This window comes from Electrona antarctica, assembly GCF_951216825.1.
Source record: "Electrona antarctica genome assembly, chromosome: 6".
Taxonomy (NCBI): domain Eukaryota; kingdom Metazoa; phylum Chordata; class Actinopteri; order Myctophiformes; family Myctophidae; genus Electrona; species Electrona antarctica.
Window position 1 is genome coordinate 41,253,479 of NC_136811.1, and position 20,555 is coordinate 41,274,033.

Consider the following 20,555-nt stretch of genomic DNA (forward strand, 5'->3'; position numbering starts at 1 on the left):
AAGCCAATTCCCAATTCCCCAGCCTCTCTACAAGTACTCCATCTCTGCTAACCCCCACAATCAGTCATTGGGAGGGTGAAGAAAGCCTCGGGTCTCCTCCGATACCCGGGCCATCAAGCCTGCAAGACACATTTTACTCGACTGTTATGCTGTTGGAACCTGATTTACTGTCATGTTTGTGTTACGGTCTTACCTCCTCCAACAGGCGAGTGACAGCGTCAATGTCACTGTACGTCTTTGTCATCTGGCCCACTCTGTCAGAACACAACACTACAGACAGACAGACAGACAGGCAGGCAGGCAGGCAGGCAGGCAGGCAGGCAGGCAGGCAGGCAGGCAGGCAGGCAGGCAGACAGACAGACAGACAGACAGACAGACAGACAGACAGACAGACAGAGACAAAAAGAGAGACCCTGTTAGGTAACTGTGGAAACATGACCCACCAATACTGAATCCCTCTTTCATCTTTTCACAATTGTACCATGCTCATTGTCTAGTTCCGCACGCGCGCGCGCGCGCACACGCACGCACGCACGCACGCACGCACAGACAGACAGACAGACAGACAGACAGACAGACACACACACACACACACACACACACACACACACACACACACACACACACAAACACACACACACACATACACACATACACACAGGCCAACCCATTGTCAATATATCAGGTAAGTCCACACAAATGCACATCTATGTGTAATACACTTGTGCTAATGCGCCATGTCTAGCTAATGAGTAGTTTAGATTAGGTAAGTTATTAAATGCCTCAAGAAGCACGCCCAGTGGTTACAGGCTTAACCACCATATTTTATACTTCATTGGATGTGCAGTATGGTGTCACATAAAAAAGAAAATAGCTGATCTACAAGCTCACAACGTGTTGCATCGTTATGCATTGTGAGCTTGTAGAAGGACTATTGTAGCTATTTCTGATGATTTTGTTAAGGGACATGAACCGTTTTCAACCAACAGCATGTGGTTGAAATAGCTTCATCCAAACCTCCACTCATGTGCTACCTATCATTCAGGGTTTATTTGAACCTGTTGCTTGGAACTTTTTAGGCTGGGCTGGATTCCAGTAAGAGATTGTTTTTATTGTCATTTTCCTTGAAAGTACAAAGTGACACTTCCATTCAGGGCAGCTGTCTAGGACATGCATTATGGGAATTATCAACACATCTCAGAGTGCTTGGCTGACGCTAGCCATCGTGATGACTAGGGCAATAAAGTAGTTCACAGCACATTTCTATATGAACAGAATGATTTTGCAGTTTGGAATGCAAAGTGATAGCTTCATGTTGGACAGGACTCCCATGGAAACTATGCAAAACAGAGTTGTCTGATGCAAACTACATCATTTCCATGTTGACAGGACCGAGACAGAGGACATTTCATTGACGTTTCAACCTGACCGGACAGTGTAGAGAGAGCAGAAAAGTAGAAAGATGTGAAACAGTGTGTTGTAAACAATTGTTAGTTATGTGGACCAGAGATGGCTGAACAACCAAATGGCTGTCACATCTGGTTGAACTTTCAATAAATACAAAGTGAGGCATTGATGCCAGTGACCATACTGGTTATTTTCTTTACAATCTGCTGCACAACGACAATATTAACCATGAAATACCAAACTGCTCATTCTTGGGAATAGTTAGGGGTTCAGTCACTGTCTTGCTCAAGTACACTTTAAGTTAACACGATGCCGTGAGGAGCCGGGATTGAACCGGAAACCTTGCAGCTCCCAGGTAGCTCTACCTCCTGAACCAATGCTGCCACAGAACAGGTACATGTACTACACTACGCTCATTGAGTGAAGTCACAGCTTTGAATCTGTGTAAATTGAGACTGAAGCACTAACCACTTAAATAAACCCTCTGGTCTTAGAGAAACAGACTTGAGTTACAACTGTACCCAGACCGCTGTTTTTCCGCCTATAACAAATCTCTTCTGTAACGTCTATACCAAATACCAGAACATGTACTGTAGTGTACATCTGCTAATTTTGTTTAATGTTCCCCCCAGAATAGGCATGCCGAGGTTCAAATGTTAGATACCATGTTGATTGCTGACTCCAAGGTGGGGTCGTACAAGCAGTATAGAACTGGTATAGAACACGCGCGCAACGCATGCACACAAGTCGTGTCTATAGTGGGTGGGTGTGTTGTTAGAGGGTACACATTGCCATGGATACACATCAGCGTTACCATTAACAGCCCAGAAGAGGCACGCAGTGACACACACACACACACACACACACACACACACATGACACGACACGCGTCACATGCCAATTCCCTGATGATCTATGAGTTCATAGATTAGATAAGAAGATCAGTCTGTGTGCCATGTTGTGTGTGTGTGTTTGTGTGTCACACTACAGTGTAACAGACAGTGTAGATGAGGTGAACAGGTGAATGACGTCAATGTCATCTATATTGACTTCAATTATTAAATCACCTCCACTGAGAAAGAGTGCGAGAGAAAGAGAGTGGGAGAGAGAAAGACAGACAGAGATGATGTTGGTACAGAGACATTCACCACCTCTGTTTCTCGCTAACTGTGCTCCAGTTGTATGCCTTCAGAACTGCGTCAGTGGCTGAACACAGCAGTAATTATTAACATTTAAAGGTGGTTTTCAGTGGAGCTGCTTTACGGCAATCGGACACAATAAGGCCAGAGGTGTACAATTACAAGCAGCTTGGTGTTACTGACTGCTACAACGCCATGACCCAGACTATCCACGTTCAAGGACAGATAAATAATACATTGTAATTTGTTTAACAGGGGTTTCTCAGTGCTTCTTGACCGACACAGACAGGAGACTGTACTGTGTGTATAAGCAACACAACAAAACTACAAAAAAACAACGCGAGAACAAAAGCAGGTACAATGGCACTGTATTGAATAACTGTATCCACGTTATGCAATAGCTTATAAAAGACACAAGAATATGCTGCCTCAGGTCAGTTTCCTACACACAAAATAAGGGATGGCACCTTTTAGTCTTAAACACAAGGAGCTAAACAACACCTGCTGCACAATGTGGTTGTACAGTGTGGGTACACCGGGCAACTCCCAGGAGAAGACTGCTGGTGTGTTTCTACTGGGAAGCACCCAGAGGCGATTAAACGAAGCAAAGGGAGAACCGCAAACTACCTTCATGCAGTTCACGGAGAACCTGTTGTTCCTCATCCTCATCCTGCTCTTCCTCTGTCTTCTCGTGATGTCTGGGCACACACGCTGGTCCCTCTACCTGGTCAGAGTACTCCAGGCTGTCCTCGCTGCCCTCCGGAGGAGGGGACAGCGCCATCCTCTCCCCCCCCGAATGCCACCACTATGTACTGAACCACACCATCCACAACGCCATGTCAGGGCGCTGGGAATGTGACTGTGACTGTGTGTGTGTGTGTGTGTGTATGCGAGAGACACACAGAGTTACAATCTCTCTGTGGGCGGAGTGTTTATCTGTTAATCAGTATTTGTGGGTGTGTGTGTGACTGTGTGTGTGTGTGTGTGTGTGTGTGTGTGTGTGTGCAGCTATGTGTATATCTCTGTATCAAACATTGTACATGTATGTGTGTCCATCAGTTCATGTGTACTGTATGCGAGTGTGAGACTACCTGTGAAACACATCTGAGTGTGTGTGTGTGTGTGTGTGTGTGTGTGTGTGTGTGTGTGTGTGTGTGTGTGTGTGTGTGTGTGTGTGTGTGTGTGTTGAAGGGTATATTGATGTTTTGTAGGATAAGGGTGAGTCAGTGAACACGTGTGTGAATGTGCATGTGTGTGTGTGTGTGTGTGTGTGTGATGATCTGATCTGTGATCCGTCCGCCAGACAGTCAACAATACTGACTCCTCCCTCTCTCCTCTCTGATTGGCTATTGATCAGCCAACTCTATTGGAGAGTTTTGGAGTGGGGCAGACCTACTCTGACAGCTGTCCAGCAAACAGCTCTCTGGGTTTAAAATACTCTGCACATAAGCTATGAAACAACTTAAAATAACGTATTAATGTAGACTATACCACTTCATGATTTGGCTTTTAAATTCAGACATCAATTTGCAGTCTCCCCCCCACCCCCACCCCCATGTAATGAGGTTGAAATGGTACAGTCCAAGTTAACAGCAATTGGTTGTAGAGTTGAGCGAGCCTTCTCAGACAGACACCAGTGATGGTTCATGTGAGTCCAATTGAAAACTCCACTGCTAGTGCAGAGAAAATGGTACAGTCCTCTATGGAAACAGGGCAGTGTGGAGCGAACCATAACAAACCCACACCTGTTCATTGGGTGGAGCTAAACACAATGATACATTCACAGGTGAATGACCGCACGGCACTCACATGATTACACTACTCACAGCAGCACACGGTGAACATAATATTAAATGATGTCTTAACTTAATCTTTTTGAGCGGTGCTAAACGCTCCAACACGTGACTATAGTGTGTAGCATTATTAGTCTGTTAGTTTAGCATTAATTCATTAATTAGTCTGCCCGGTTACTGTGGTTACTGTGGGTCAATACATCATCATCATGATAAAAGGCACCGCTCACTTCACATGCGTGTGATTTATTTTCAGACAAAACGTCATACCTGTTGTAGCTCTTAGCTCATTATGAACATCAAAGCAAACACTAAATGTGCATTAAACATTACGAATGTTTGGAATACTTTCCATTAAGCAAGAAACACGACACGCACGCACGCAGGCACACGCGCGCACGCACGCAAAACGCATGGAAAATGTTTGGAACATTTTCCATTAAGCAAGCAAGAAAATAACACATGCAGACAGAGACATGTGATGCATGACACACAGACACAGGCATAATTCAATATGCCAATGCTACAAATCATTGATGTGATGTCGTGTCATGTTTCTTAGGCTACACAAATTCATGTATAATGTATAAGTGAAATGTTGAACGTGAGAAAGTGCAGGTCTCCTGAGCAGATCTCCTCTCACATTTCTAAATATATGCCACATCAAAAGGCAAGCCGCTTTGCCATCGTTAGCTTCTTAAATTAATCATGGGATCGTGGGAAGTAATTAAGTCAATTTACTAGTAGTACTTAAGTACTGTACTGTAGAGCCACGCTTTTTAGGTAGTGCGAACGGTGCGGCTACACAGGGCCTCGCGCCTTGCGAGCCTCGCAGCCTCGTGCCTTTCGAGCCTCGAGCCTTGCGAGGCCTCGCGCCTTGTGAGCCTCGCACTTCGCAGCCTCCCATTGCAAGGCGCGAGGCCTCGCGCTAGACAGCAGTTTTTCATTATTTGAAATGGGAACGGCTTTACGTGCTCCTCTCTCTCTCTCTCTCTCTCTCTCCTTTTAATTGAGATATTAACTATTTAATTACACATTTCCATTTTGCACCCATATTTTACTGCCATGTCTTATTACAGTGTTGCTTTTTACAAATAAAAGAAGCAAATTAAGAAATGCCACGCTTTATTTTGACTGATCACAAAATTAGTGTGAGGCTACTTTGATGGGAAAGTGACTGATGAAGAAATCACACATCCACTATAACACCCACTGCCTGGGTGTGAACTGTGAAGAACTCTAGTTACTTACCTCGTGCTGGTCGTTTGAATAATTTATCCAAGGTTTGTTTGTCTGGACTCTGGAGATCCAACACTATGTCATATTATGGACGGTTTAAAGTAAACTTTAAGAAGAGCTGGTCATTGTGCTGCATGCAGAGTGAGAAGCTGCTCCGCTCTGCCAATTGATATGACCTAGATATTTGCTGACTGGCATGAGGTAATTTCACAGCACCTGCAATTCCAATAGTAACCTATAACATAAGGCTTTCATATACAGTACCATTAATATATTTTCTAATAAGGTTTGGCCTTATACAGTAGATAGAAATGTGGTCATTTTTGTATTGTTTTGGATATTCATTAATTAATTAATTGGTTGATTGATTGATTTATTGATTGATTAATTAATTCATTAATTAATTAACACAAAAATGTTCGCACAGGGCCTTGCATTTGTCCCAGGCGGCTCTGACTGTACTTAAGTACAATTTTGAGGTAATTGTACTTTACCAATTTCCAATACTTTCGCTTCTACCAATGTCCAATACTTTGCTTCTATAGGCCTATTCTGCCTTTACTCCACTACGTTTATTTGAAAGTTTTATAGTTACTAGTTACTTTGTAGATTGTGATTATTATTACAAAACATGCATTAACTGCTTCAGCCCATATACATTTTGGCGATCTACTCTACATGCGATGCATTGTGAGCTTGTATATCTGCTTTTTATACATTTGAAAACTTGTGAAATGGGACATTCTGCACAGTAAGCACTTTCTACTTTTGGTACTTTAAGTACATTTTGATACGAATACATTTGTACTTTTACTCAAGTAAATTCTGAATTCCAGACTTTTACTTGTAATGGAGTATTTCTACATCGCAGTATTGATACTTTCACTCAAGTAAAACATTTGAGTACTTTTCCCACCACTGTTAATCATTATAATTACTCTATAACGGGTGTGAAACCTGCTTGAATGGGCGAGCTCGATTGGCCCCCACATTCCTATGAACACAATAGAGCAAGCAGTCCTAGATACCGGTACAAACCAGCCCAGGACCTCCCACCTCTCCTCTCCTCTGTTCGTTCATTTTCACCCTTTATATGGCTCTGCAGTTTTATACGTGGCAGCGCTTCATAGGAATTCAAATTAATATCACAGTTTTTCTCTTAAGTTTTGCCTCGATTATGATTAATTAACGATTATCAAAATGTATATGTAGTGGAAACAAGTTCTGCTGTCTGCGGTTCTGCTGGCTTGTAGAGATCACCTGCATTTCAACACAGTTTGTGATGGAAGAGCAGTGTTATATTGTCAATATAATTTAACTGTTTATAGGCTCATCCTGGTGATCACAGCATGTTTAGTCCAATTCTTAAAATCAACATTATACAAGTTACAATACTGCAAACTAACTAACGATACTCTACTGGATTTTGGATATTTTAAATTGTACTGTTTAAATACTTTGCCATTAAATAATTTGCCCTTAACCACTTTGTTATTATGTAGGCATTACTGATACTGACATTTTGCTAAAACGCCAATGGTCATTCCCACAATAAATGCACAATATCAATGTTGAGGTCAAAAATTATACAATTATTGTGATATTTGATTTTGTCCATATCGTCCAGCCCTACTCCAAAAGCAATAAGCATACCATCATTTTTTTGAGGATGCCATTGGTCTGTCCCATTAATGTCAGTATGGTATGAAAATAAACTTGCAGAAACAAAATGCAAATATCAGCCGGAGAAGCAGATAATTTGAATGTGGATTTATCACCTATCATGTACTGTACCCGACTACCGTATCAGCGTTTTACTTTCATACTTTTTCACTATGCACAATATCTGCATTATGTACTGCTTGCTTTTACTTAGCCTATATTTGTGATTCACCAGCTAAATGCCTTTCAGTTAAACAGTACACTTGTGTAAAATGGATTGAATAAAGTGCAAACTGAACTGAACAGAGTTTATTAAAGCTGTATTAAATCACTAAAGCTCTGTCCTTCAGTCCTCCAGTCTACCAGCCCTCTAGAGTCCTCCTTCAGCAGCCCTACCCTCTGGTCAGCCTCTATCCTCTAATATTTCATTTTCAGAGGTCTGCGTATGCCAGAACACCATTGGCAGGCTGCTATGGAGGAGGCAGCCATGTAAATCAATGAGCTAAATATATGACAACCTACTTCCAACTCGCTCTTGCGTATACCAGCTCAGAATAACCCCCCCGAATCAGCTGCTTTCTATTTCTGCTTCTCTACTCTCACTAGTAGTATTACATCTAGTGGTTTCACCCAGCCACAACAGCTACTGTCAGTCTACTCATCTGATCATCTGCACTTGAGGCTAAAGTCTCCTCATCCTTGATGAAGTTTGCTCTTCTGGGAATTAGTAGCATGCCTTGTTTACCACAGGACAAACATAAATATCTTACTTATCTTACTATGTATGCATTTAGCAGATGCTCTTGTCTTAGCCAGAGTGACTTACTGTACAAGCTGCAAAGAAACGAGGATAGCAGGTAAACATCAAACACAGCATCCATGAGAGAGCGAGAGAGAGAGAGAGAGAGAGAGAGAGAGGGAGAGAGAGAGAGAGAGAGAGAGAGAGAGAGAGAGAGAGAGAGAGAGAGAGAGAGAGAGAGAGAGAAAGAGACGATGGAGAGAGGAAGGGAGGATGAGAAAGGAGCAGGAGGGAAGCAGGTAATATACCAACTGCGGTGACAGAACCTGTCAACAAAGTCACATGACCCCACACACACAGACACACACACACACACACACACACACACACACACACACACACACACACACACACACACACACACACACACGTGCACTGCATGCATGCATGTTAATACCAACACAATAGCTGGCATCACTGTCTGCTAAAGCCATCCATTCATGCTCTTATCCACAGTATGTGGCCAAAGCAATGTCCCCGGTTCAATTCTGTTAGGAGACCTGCGATGCAAGTCATTCACCTTCTCTGTCCTTAGTTTCCTGTCTCTCTACTCTGCTGTCTAACTTATCCCCCCCCCCCCCTTTTCTCCTTAAGTTAGAAAGGTGAATATCCCCATTCGATGAGCATCTGCTTTGAAATGATGTCTGAGAAGTGAGAATCATGGATGTACAGTTGGAGGCCATCGATATTGTCCTTTTCTTTTTGCTGAGGTTTGCGTGATCTGCGCAAAAGGACAGTTAACCCATTTTGGGCGGGAACCCCTTTTGGTGTTTTAAACATTATGTTATAATTTAGCTATTGAAAAATAGCAGATCTACAAGCTCATAGCGCGCCACCGAGTGGCGCGCTACGAGCTTGTAGGTCTGCTATTTTTGAAAAATCGTGAAAATATTTATTTCAGAAAACTGGAGGATTTAGAAGGATTTTTTTAAATTTTGAGGTCAGGCCTAAATGGGTCAAATGATAAGGGACAATATCGGAGGCACCCAACTGTATAGTACAGAGTGCACATCCCTTACCATCAGTACATTCATCATAGTACCAATCCAGCTCATAGTAGTCTGCCTTGACAAACCCCCGGTCTCTCGTCTGTCGTCTCTTCATCACGTCTCACTGTTCAGAGACAAGACCGTGTCTTTCACCGTGTCCCACCATGCTCAGCTCAATGTCTCTGGCGACTTCCAATGTCCCGGCATGTTTAGAATTTAAGACACCTGGTTTGTCCTCAGATCGTTAGCCTATAGTCGCCTGTCCTCTAGAGATTCCTGTGTCCCAGCATGCCTAGGGGCTCACCCGTTGGTACGAGGTTCGGTCGGGACTCCCTGGACATCGTTGGTGACAGTATGTATGTATGATGTCCCATCGTTTAAGGATGTCCTATCTTGTCCCGGGTTAATCAGAAGCCAACCGGCGCTGTGTTGGGTGCCATCTTCATTTATCCTCCTAACGAGGATGCTTGTGTGGTGTGTTGTCTCAGAGTTGTCTCTCCTGTTATGATCCCAGCATCATTAATACTCTAACGTCCTTCTGTCCGTCCTAATCCTTAGATGTCGACATTAATGCACCCTTCAATGAGAAACGGCTGTCTGTCTGTCCCTGCATCTAACAATTCCTCTCGTCTGTCTGGGCAGTTGTCCAACTATCTGTCCAGCCTTCAATCACTACCTTGATGTGACAATGTCCCATCCTCTTTGTGGGTCCATCTATCAATGTGTCTGTTTTTTCCTGTCTGTCCTTGAATCGGCTGCCTGCCTTCCGATAAGGTCTGTTTGTCCTCAGCTGCTTGCTGTAGACCTGTCCTCTGCTGAGGACATGCCTATACGAGCCTGCTGTGTCCTTTTCAAAACATCCTGCAAAAAGCGCTACACACATGGACTGCAACCATCAATGCACACACAGAGAGAGAGAGAGAGAGAGAGGGAGATGGAGAGCGAGAGAGATAGATGGAGAGAGGGAGAGAGAGAGAGTGGGATAGGGAGGGAGAGAAGAGAAGAGTGCAGCAGTAGCAGTCACGGGTTTTGCAGCAGAAGTGATGACAAATTGTCAATGATGACTCAGGCAAGTGGGCGGGACTACAGATTATTCAAGACCAATCGTATAAGGCGCTGTTTCTGCTAGGACCCTCCTCCAGTCTTACATCAGCATCATCCCTTACACCCCCCCCCCCCCCCACCCCCTCGCCTACTTTGTCCTTCTGAAAGGTTGCTATAGTAACAGGCTCCGACTCCAGCAAGGCGGGAGCAGCATATGAGGCCAGTTGGCAAGACAGAGCTGTAGTGTTGGCATAGCTTATGCTACATGGAAGCTAACAGGAGACCTCCATGAGGCAAACATAAAGGACTATTTGATATGGGATCCGTGTTCTGGAGCGGCCATTCATCTGGTGATTTCATAGATCTCATAAAATCAGTGTCATCTTTTGAATTGCTCCTTAAATGTCTTTGTCTGTAAATTAATTTGCATTATTCACTTTTCTTTCCTTTTTTTTGCATTGATAACCAACTATTTTCATTAACTTTTTTCAGAATTTTACAAACTGTGTTAAAAAGTAAATAAAAGAATAATAAGAAAACAAAAACAAAAAGACACTACAGGCTACATGTTAACCAATGAATAATAAATACCTTGTTATATGAGAAGGAGGTGTTTGACTGAACCCTGTCTTGGCGGCTCCTATCACACATTTGGGTTGATTTAGATCCATGAGACCGCCACAGGACTCATCATTAATGTATACCCTGGTTTAGCTTATTTATTTATTATTTTGTTTTTTAGTATGAATAAAAATGCGAGTACCTATACCTATCTCTAGCTGCTCTTTGTATGACTGACAGTTACAACACTCAGACAGAATGTCTGGCAGACGATTTACATCTGGAGAACATCAGCCAATCAGAATAGCCCCCCGCCCCTCCGTCCTACTTCCTGTACAACTCACATGGCGGGATGTCATCAAAACATGGAGTCAGGCACAGAGTGAGGTTCCTGCACCGTGATTGGTCGGCTGCCAGTCGTGTCATCAACTGGCCTCTCCCCTCTCTGATGCAACATGTCTAATATAATATTTAACAAGGATATCATGCCAGAGATCATTACATAATTACAACACTCTCTATGACAGTGACCAGACACTGAAGCACTTGATGCCACTAATTAGTAATTAACACGTTTTCAACCAGAGAAGGGCCACCAATTACAGATATTGCAGTAGATACAGCACGCCAAAATATCTAACAAACAGCATTAAGGTTGACCATTTTCCAAAGCTGAGCAGTATGCTTCGGAAAATTCTGGTAGGGTTGTTTAACCACCAGAGCAGACTGAGAACTGTTTTAGAATGAATGTACCACCAGACCTGGGAACTCTTTTAGACTGTAGGTCAGCAGACCTTAACCATGAGACCTGACTGACCACCAGTCTGTATTGCTTTTATTATCTTTGAGAGAATGTATCTCTCTCTCTCTCTCTCTCTCTCTCTCGCTCTCTCTGTCTGTGAGTCCAGGTAAATGAGAGTACATAAAGGTCAAGCCTATAGGACAGCTCTTAGTTTAGACGCACGCACGCACGCACGCACGCACGCACGCACGCACGCACGCACGCACGCACGCACGCACGCACGCACAAAAACACACACACACACACACACACACACACACACACACAAACACACACACACACACACACACACAGTCTCCACCATCATAGGTTGTATAACTTGTGTAGACGCCAGACGGCCATGTCTACATTTGTTGTGGAAACACTGTGCAGATGCCACATCCACGCCCATATAACCGCATAGCCATCAGAACACAAAAGAATAGAATACAATAGGATACATGTATCTTCACTGATGCAGATTTGAACATTTAGAATGAACCAAATGCAATCAATGCTCGTGATATTAAACTACATGGAACCATTACAACCATATTAAATCAACTGTAGTTGGTTGGAAGTGGAAATGAAGACAACACAGCTTTTGTTTGCCGTTTTTCTACTAATATATTCAATGATGAAAATATATACAGAGTTTGTCTTTGATGATAATGCATTCCAAGGTGTCGTGAGACTTGCCTCAGACTTGTCGCACATTATGACTGAATGAAACCCGCCAGGAGGTTGAATCTGTATTGACATTCTCCATATCAAAGCCTTATGTTATCGTACTGTAAGTTGCTGACTTATTATCATGGGTATTTGTTTCACTTTCATCTGATAAAAGTATATTGGGTGACTTACAGAAGTATTTGAGAGTCTCCTCTATCTGTTCGGTAGTGAGGCCAAGGGCGGCGTCGGGGGCAACCAGTGGCGTGTGCAGCCAATCATCTTGCTCGTAACCGAAGATGGTATCTGCCCTTAGCCGGTAGACGGGCAACTGCTCCTCCAATAAGCTGATGATCTCAAGCTCCGGCAAATCAGTATTGTTACATACATCTGCACAGAGGGAAAGAGACACACAGAATTAGTTTAGAATGAATTATTTACACCTTTACACTCTGTACGGGCTGGCTACTTGTGTGCATGTCCATTGTCCTAGTTTGGTGGCAGAATTAGCCTCATTTGGCGACAGGGAAATGATAATCTTTATAAATACTTAACCTATATGCATAACAGTGTTTAAGAACAATGTATAACTACGTGATTCAGATAAGTAGAAGTGTATTTGGAAATTATTCCCTCTAAATCAGGGATGGTTGAGGGAGCAGTGAGCACTGAGGCTGCATTCTACTACACTGTTATGCCTAATTTACAGTATACTTAGTTGCGTGTCGATGTCACACACCACAGTGTGGCCACTCTACAACGCATTCCTGCAATGTTGTGAGCTTGTCTATCGGCTATTTTCGGTGTGCAACACGAGGCGCAACCAAATATAAATCAGGTATTAGTGTGACACACATTTACACCTCACCAGTATGACCAAGCGGCTCCACCTGCCGTGTTGGTGGTAAAATACTGTGTAAAGGGCACCTTGAGTTGTTTGAACTGGCAACCTTTTGGTCAACAAAAAGGGAAGTTCCTTGGCGGTTTATAGTCATATTCTTTCTTCAAGTGGCAAAGGAAGGTTTAGGAGGACCTCACGTGGCGGTTTGAGGAACTGCACCACCACTACCAGTTTGTCAACATTACGACTTCAAAAACATTACAGTATAGTCTACTGTACTGTCTTTATGTATGCTGAACAGAATGTGACTGACTACCATGTCCATGGTAGGTTGTCACTTGTCAGTAATGCTGTGTTAACATTTAGGCGTCACTGTGACTGTGCTAATAAGAGCCAGGAAAATTGTACACACTCCATGGTTACCAAACACAACACCACATGTTGTGGTTTGAGAAGATTGTTGAAAGCTATGGTAACCAAGCTGGGTATTTTGGCTGGAAGAACTTGCCTAAAAGTCCCATACCAATTGGTTCACTTCTCATAATACAGTGTGCAAACCATCTGGAATGACACTATCTGAAGTTAACTGGAGGGCTACTACTACTTTCTCAAATTCAAGGTATACTGCATTATCTATAACTTATTTGTAATACAAAGGATGACAAAAACAATCCCCTAAGATTTATGATTGCCTTAACATGCTGACCAAAACAGCAAAAAGTATGAAAATGTGAATTATACAAATGATTATGTAAATAAATATGCAATTAAACCTCGGGCCAATTATAAATTGCATGTGTATAGATTGCATATGGTTATGTGTAAAATAAATAAGAAATACAGTGAATGAATGATTTTATAAATGCCTCAATGTATTTACTGCAGTGTCCTGTTGCTCTATGTGTACAGTATGTCATGTTCTTTACTTGTAGTGCATTAACTGGTCTTTGTTTAATGGTTGGTTGTCACTGCACATTTCTGATATTTCTGATTCGAATTCAATGTATAACAAACAGTATGAATTTGAACATTGTACCGTAACAAATCAGGGCAGTAAGCTCTCTGCTGTGCCATCACACAGCCAACAGCGTTCCTGTGAAACGCCTTACTATTTTAACTGGAGGGCAGTGGGCACATGATCCATGAGTTACAGTGGAAAGTCTAGTCATCTTAACCAGGCTTCCGTCTTCCAGGGTCTGCTTAGCACATTATGGAACCGGAAATGTGTTCAGACTGTGGAACAGCCTCATTGGATGTGAGGGCCGTTCAAATCAGTCTATGCTTTTCAGAAGGTTCATCTTCAACAACTTAAATCCTATATACTTATTTGACCAGGGTGCCCCAGGGCTAGCCTGGTTTTCCAGCCTGATTCGCTGCGTTCCGTGAATGTGATGGAACGCAACGAATCAGGCTGGAAACCAGGCCACCCCAGGGCTCTATACTTGGTCAGCTGCTTTTTTTCCATCCACAATAAATCTCTTCTGTGAAAATAGCCGTTCTAAAAGCTCAAATGCACTTCGTTTGGAGCCTGTCAATCTGCTATTTTTGCCAAATGTTCGCCTATTAAGATGCTAGCCAGGGTTCATAACTGATGGTTCATGGTTCCTTTCATGTTTCTTTCCATCTTGTTACTTTTGTGTTGTTGCTGTTTTTGTTGACCACTAAATACTTTGCTATATACTTTTTCATACAGTGAACAGCGACAATAGCCGATCTACAACAGTCGGATCACAAGCTTGAGCTTGTAGATCCCAAATGTATGGAGTCAGGACAGAAAGACTTTAGTTAAGAGCTCTGTGTACAGTCACAGTCATTGTAAAGCTGTTAACCGTCTACAAAGGCAAGACCCTGTCAGGACTCAGGAGTAGTATGCATGCACATGACACGCACGCACACACACACACACACACACACACACACACACACACACACACACACACACACACACACACACACACACACACACACACACACACACACACACACACACACACACACATGCACGCACACATGCTGTTAATGCCTAATCCAGATGGAATGACTGCTGAGGCAGCAAAACACACAAACACACACACACTCACACACACACACACACACACACACACACACACACACACACACACACACACACACACACACACAGCCAATGTGTCTCCATCACAGAATCTATAACTATAATTACAACACAAATGGGAACAACTATATAGAAAAGTAATAGTTCATCATAATACAAAGATTTGAATGGACATTTCACTCACTTTTTATTATATCAAATATGAGGTTAATTCAGGAATTTTGCTTTGGCATTTTCTGCTGTGACAACCAGGCATAATACCTTTCCTGAGGAACTAACTCCAATTACAGGACTTTACAGAACATGTTTTATGTATGTTAGATAATATGACCAGATTATTTTACTTGGAGCCATGCCCTTCAGCACAATATTTCTCCAAGGTAGATTTTCTGCTTCTGTAGTGTTTTAGTTGTAATGAAAACCTGTATACACTCATGCAAACTTTAAAAAAAAGTACAAGTTCAGTGCTGTTATGTGTTCAATTTCGTTGTACATGACTGGACCTCTCAGCTGCTGCTCCTGGTTGTTCTCTTTTTCCTCACTAAATAGCAGCAAATATAAAGGATGCTTTAACAAGACATGAGCCTCCATTTTAAAGCCACCCCAAGGTCCCCAAGAACTCTCCATGCACAACCAGCTGGAAATGTTGACTGAAGGGTAGTACAAGAGGCCATGAAAATTATAGGGTTCATTCTATAAGTTGCGTAATAGATTATTAGACATTGTGTGTGCACACTCACAGTTAGAGCGGACGTAGAATACGCACATCGACAGGTTGGGTGCTAGGCTAAAGAAAGTAGATTTGTGGATGGAGCCCGCACACCACAGGTACAAGAAAGACGTTCTTTATTGAAAATTCTCTGACTGTCAGAGAATTTTCAATAAAGAACATCTTTCTTTTTTTTTACTCTAAATTTGTATCCATCGATTTTGTAACCCATTTTTTTCACCCCTGTGCCAATTATCTAATGTGATCCTGGGCTCTCTACACACCCTCCGCCAACCTAGTCCCCTATATGGGGGACATGGGGAGAGCAACGGACTTGAACTCATGCTTCCTTCCTGCCTGAGTGTCCAAGTTGCTCCTTTACACGTGATAGGGGGGAATTTCCCTGGTTGGACGTAGCGCGTGGAAGGAACACGTTATTCCAACCAGTTCCTTTCCCCTCCATCAGGCGCCCCGGCTGGCCAGGGGGAGGCAGTTTGTTTAGAGACCAGGATTACTGCATGTTTTTGTGAGGGTACCTACCCTAGGGGACACGGGGAGAACATGCAAACTCTGCACAGAAAGGCCCTTTCGCGAACCCCGCCTCGGGTATGGGCACTGATGACGCGGAGGAGGAAACACGCCGCCAGCACCCACAGCGCCCCGAGCCGGAATCGAACCCAGGACCTTCTAGCTGTGAGGCGACAGCACTAAGAACGTCTTTCTTGTACCTGTGGTGTGCGGGCCCCATCCACTATCTACTGCACACTCACAGTTGATATTTTTGGCCGGAGGGTGACACTAGGGGAAGGGTCATAGGATCGCTCAAACAGTTAGGGTTCAGCATGAATGTGTTCACAGATTTCATGCCAGTCTCGCAAATGTAATATTTGGCCTAAGGGTGACTCTAGACTAGAGGAAAGGCCATGATGTCACCAAAATCAGTAGGGGGGTGTATCCGCTGCTGACTGCATTAAGTTTCATAATTATTTGTTTTATTAGTTGTAAGATAATGGTATTATTTGGTTAAAAGTGGTGGATTGCTGACCAACAGACTCACCATTAGGGCCCTGTCACAAGTGGGGCTAAAAATAAGACCATTGGGCCTCATGCGCCAATAAGTTCCTAACTTTTCCTCTTACATTTCTTCCTAAGTGAATTCCTAAGAGAAGTCCAGTCAGATTCATGAAACGTTCTTAAGTAGGCAGAATTGTTCGTAAGCATGTTCTTATGATGATGAATCCAAATCCTCGTAACTTGAAGGGGTGTGCCAGTTCATTCAAATGATCATAGGTAGACGCCCCACATATCCTAATTAACATCCTAATTACCATAGGGAACCGCCCCACCAATCCCATATAAGGCATTGGGAATTCACTTTCCTACCTGTGTTCACCCAGGTGGGTGTGGTTTTGCATGACTCCATGGCCTTGCCTGCAGTCACACCTGTGTGTGATTGCAGCACACAGAAATCACAGGACCTCACACATAGAAATAAAGTTGAGTGAAGTCAAGAATACCTAAACTAAAGTCTAAATATGGTGGAACACCAGACTCCAATAATACTGTGGAGGTACTGAAGTGAACAGAAAATTTCAATATTTCAATATTTTCAATAATCATGAATGTATTTCATTATTTATCTCACAATAGTCAACTTGGGGGGGGGGGGGATGATGGTGGGTGCATGGGGTGGGGGTTATGTGGTGGGTATGGTGCGTTGGGTTGGGTTGTGAACTCTAAACCAGTGGTTCTCAAACATTTTCATGTCAAGGACCCCCAAATTGACATGCATTCTGCAGACCCCCATATGAAAATATTTTCTGCTAGGGAAATGTTTTGAAGATTTATCAAAATGTTTCGAAAATAGCCGATCTACAAGCTCAAAATGGGCAGTAATGGGACGCGTTTGTGAGCTTGTAGATTGGCTATTTTCAAAGTATAAAATGGGATTAAAGTGGTAAATGTTCCATATTTTGCTGTGGACTGCCTGGAACTTCCTCAAGGACCCCTTGAGGTCCTCAGACCAAACTTTGAGCATCATGCAGATGGCGCTGTTTTTCCTTTATGTTTTCAGATTGCACTTAAGAACGAAAAAGGCACCCTAAGAGTGCTCCACAGTGTGCGTAGATTCTGTTCTTACCTACGAACAAATCACAGCTAAGAAAAGATTGAGGGATCCCAAAACCTTCTTAAAAACTTCCTAAGTGGGTCTAAGAACAAATTTCCTCTTAAGAACTTCTTAAGAACGGTTGGCGCATGAGGCCCATTGATTCTTGGCCATAGCAGATTTGTCGACTCACTGACCCTGTCAGTGAGTTGACCTGCTGGTTGTGAATTACTAGTTGGGAGAGAACCAGCCAATCAACCAGGGCAGTCATTGGGATTTCAAAACTAATGAGAGGGTCAAGTTTAAGTTTAATAATAGACCAGAAGCTCTGTGTCAGTTCACACAACACAACTGACTGGCTTGTATTACAATAAAATAACACCTGGCGTAGTCTGATTACTCCGTCGAGTTGCCAATCAAAAGTGTCAACAGCAATATACTTAATCAGTACTACACATTTGGGCCATTGATCCATTGAATACTGCCTCTGATTGCTATATAGTACCATGACTTCTTGCTTTTCACTCCTTCGTGTTTCCCTGGGCATTGTGAACACCAGAGTGTGAGGAGGAAACGGAAATCCCTCAAATTAAACTAGTTCCACTTATCCAAGAGAACCTGAGACCTTGGTCAATCCTAGCTGTATCCTATAGCGGTATTACTAGCCGATAGCTCCAGGAGGACGGACTTTGTTAAAAGGTCAAGTTCAAATGTAATTATAGATGAGTTTGTCACCTGTCTGTCGTCCTCCAATATTTACACAGACATGGAGCAGTATATACTGTACGTCTGCATACAGTACGTAGCAATACAGTGAGTACACCATAAGACACACATGCAAGGACACCCACACATTGACAGAGACAGGAGCATTGGAAACATCGTCCACAAAATGTCAGGAAAGTCTTATTTTTTAAACAAATGTATGTTCATTGTCCTTCTCTTCACTGATGTTGCAAGCAACCAATTTGCATTACATATTGCTTTCTCCATGCTTTCTCCATCTTTCTGCATCATTTTATTGTAAATGCGCATGCAGGATTCAAGCCCACTGCATGTTGAGTAAGCAGCTCAGTCAGTACACAGAGCCAAGATACATTCAAACACAGTAGTCCAGTCTAACATGTCTGCTGCCTCTTAAACATGGCAGCGTTGAGACCCGGCACCAGCTGAAGGACACAATCAAAACCAGCCTTCCTTCCTTCCTTCCTAGCAATAAAGACGTTTTCTTTTTTTACTCAACGCACACTTACACAACAACTTCTAATGATGAATTGAGAACTTTTAGGATTCCGTTTAAACTTTTTAGACTGAATCGTCATGAACGACAGAGACAGATAGGCAGACATACAGCTGTTAGCCAGACTGCTTCAAAACTTGACCTCAACTTAGAGACTATTATTTGAAACAGACCGTTGACTGTATGTCCTGTCCAGTATACACAGTGTGCCCGGTATATACTCACTCATGGTGCACTGCTCGCAGCCCCAACAACCAACAAGCTCCTGTTCTCAGTCACATTTTCCTCCAGTCCAAACAGCAAGGTCAACCAAAAACGACACACAGATGACAAGAGAGAGAGAGAGATAGGGAGAGAGAGAGAGAGAGAGAGAGAGAGAGAGGGAGAGAGAGAGAGAGAGAGAGAGAGAGAGAGAGAGAGAGATAGAGATAGAGAGAGAGAGAGAGAGAGAGACACACACACAGACACAGAGACAGAGGGAGAGAGAGGAGCCGGGAGCTAGAAGGAGGAGACAGGAAGAGCAAGAGAGAGAGAGAGAGAGAGAGAGAGAGAGAGAGAGAGAGAGAGAGAGAGAAGTGACCCAGGCCAAACTGGTTCGTCATGCCTGACATACCATTGACGCTACCCATATGGACCGCCTCTTTCTTCTTGTCTCTCTCAGCTGGTCCCCTCAGACCACAACCAGATGTAGTAACTTTCTTTCCCTCTCTGCTCCGTTTCGCTCCATTTTGCTTTCTTTGCCATGCGCTATTTTCTCCGCTATTCACTCACTCACACTTTTTTGCCTCTTTCTCTCTCGCCCTCTCGCCCACACACACAGCACCCACCCTTCCTCTCGCTGTGGCCAACAGTAATCCTAGCTCTGTCTCTTTTTATCCCCCCCTGTCTCTCTCTCTCTCTCTCTCTCTCTCTCTCTCTCTCTCTCTCTCTCTCTCTCTCTCTCTCTCTCTCTCTCTCTCTCTCTCTCTCTCTCGCGCGCGCCTAAACATAGCTGACGGCCGGCCGGCTCAAAGCCATCATTACAGTTTTAGTATTTGACTTCCTGTTTATTTTCTGTCAAGAAAAACCTGTATTCTGACTATAGACCAATGTATAGTCATTGTAATGTCTGTAAGACAGTCTCAGTGATTTAAAAACTATTTATTTAACAAATATCTTCCCTTCAGCTTCATCTGTCATCATGATTGAAGTTAAGGGCTAAGTTAATCAAGAAAAGCAGAATTAAGTTGTGAAGAGATAAGCTAAGTGAATAATTAAGTTGTGAAGAGTTAACCCATTTTGGGCGGGAACCCCTTTTGGTGTTTTAAACATCATGTTATAATTTAGCTATTGAAAAATAGCAGATCTACAAGCTCATAGCGCGCCACCGAGTGCAATCGTGAAAATATTTATTTTAGAAAACTGGAGGATTTAGAAGTTTTTTTTAAATTTTGAGGTCAGGCCTAAATGGGTTAAGTCAAGGTGATTAATTAAGTCAAGAGTTAAGATGTGAAGAGTTAAG

At 43.0% G+C, this 20,555-nt stretch overlaps 1 protein-coding gene across 8 annotated transcripts in view; it reads right to left on the reverse strand.

Annotated features, from left to right (window-relative positions):
- The window catches only part of trak1a (trafficking protein, kinesin binding 1a), a 39,260-nt gene extending 19,877 nt beyond the window's left edge, over window positions 1–19,383 (reverse strand). For all 8 annotated transcript variants that reach the window (XM_079504616.1, XM_079504615.1, XM_079504622.1 and 5 more), the window contains exons 1-3: window positions 19,280–19,383; window positions 12,279–12,473; window positions 194–270 (exon numbers count right to left, since the gene is read on the reverse strand). In XM_079504616.1, coding sequence (XP_079360742.1) covers window positions 194–270; window positions 12,279–12,473; window positions 19,280–19,283 — 276 coding nt within the window. In that variant the 5' untranslated portion in view covers window positions 19,284–19,383. The remainder of the gene's footprint in view (window positions 1–193; window positions 271–12,278; window positions 12,474–19,279) is intronic.
- Between the last annotated feature and the right edge of the window lie 1,172 nt (window positions 19,384–20,555).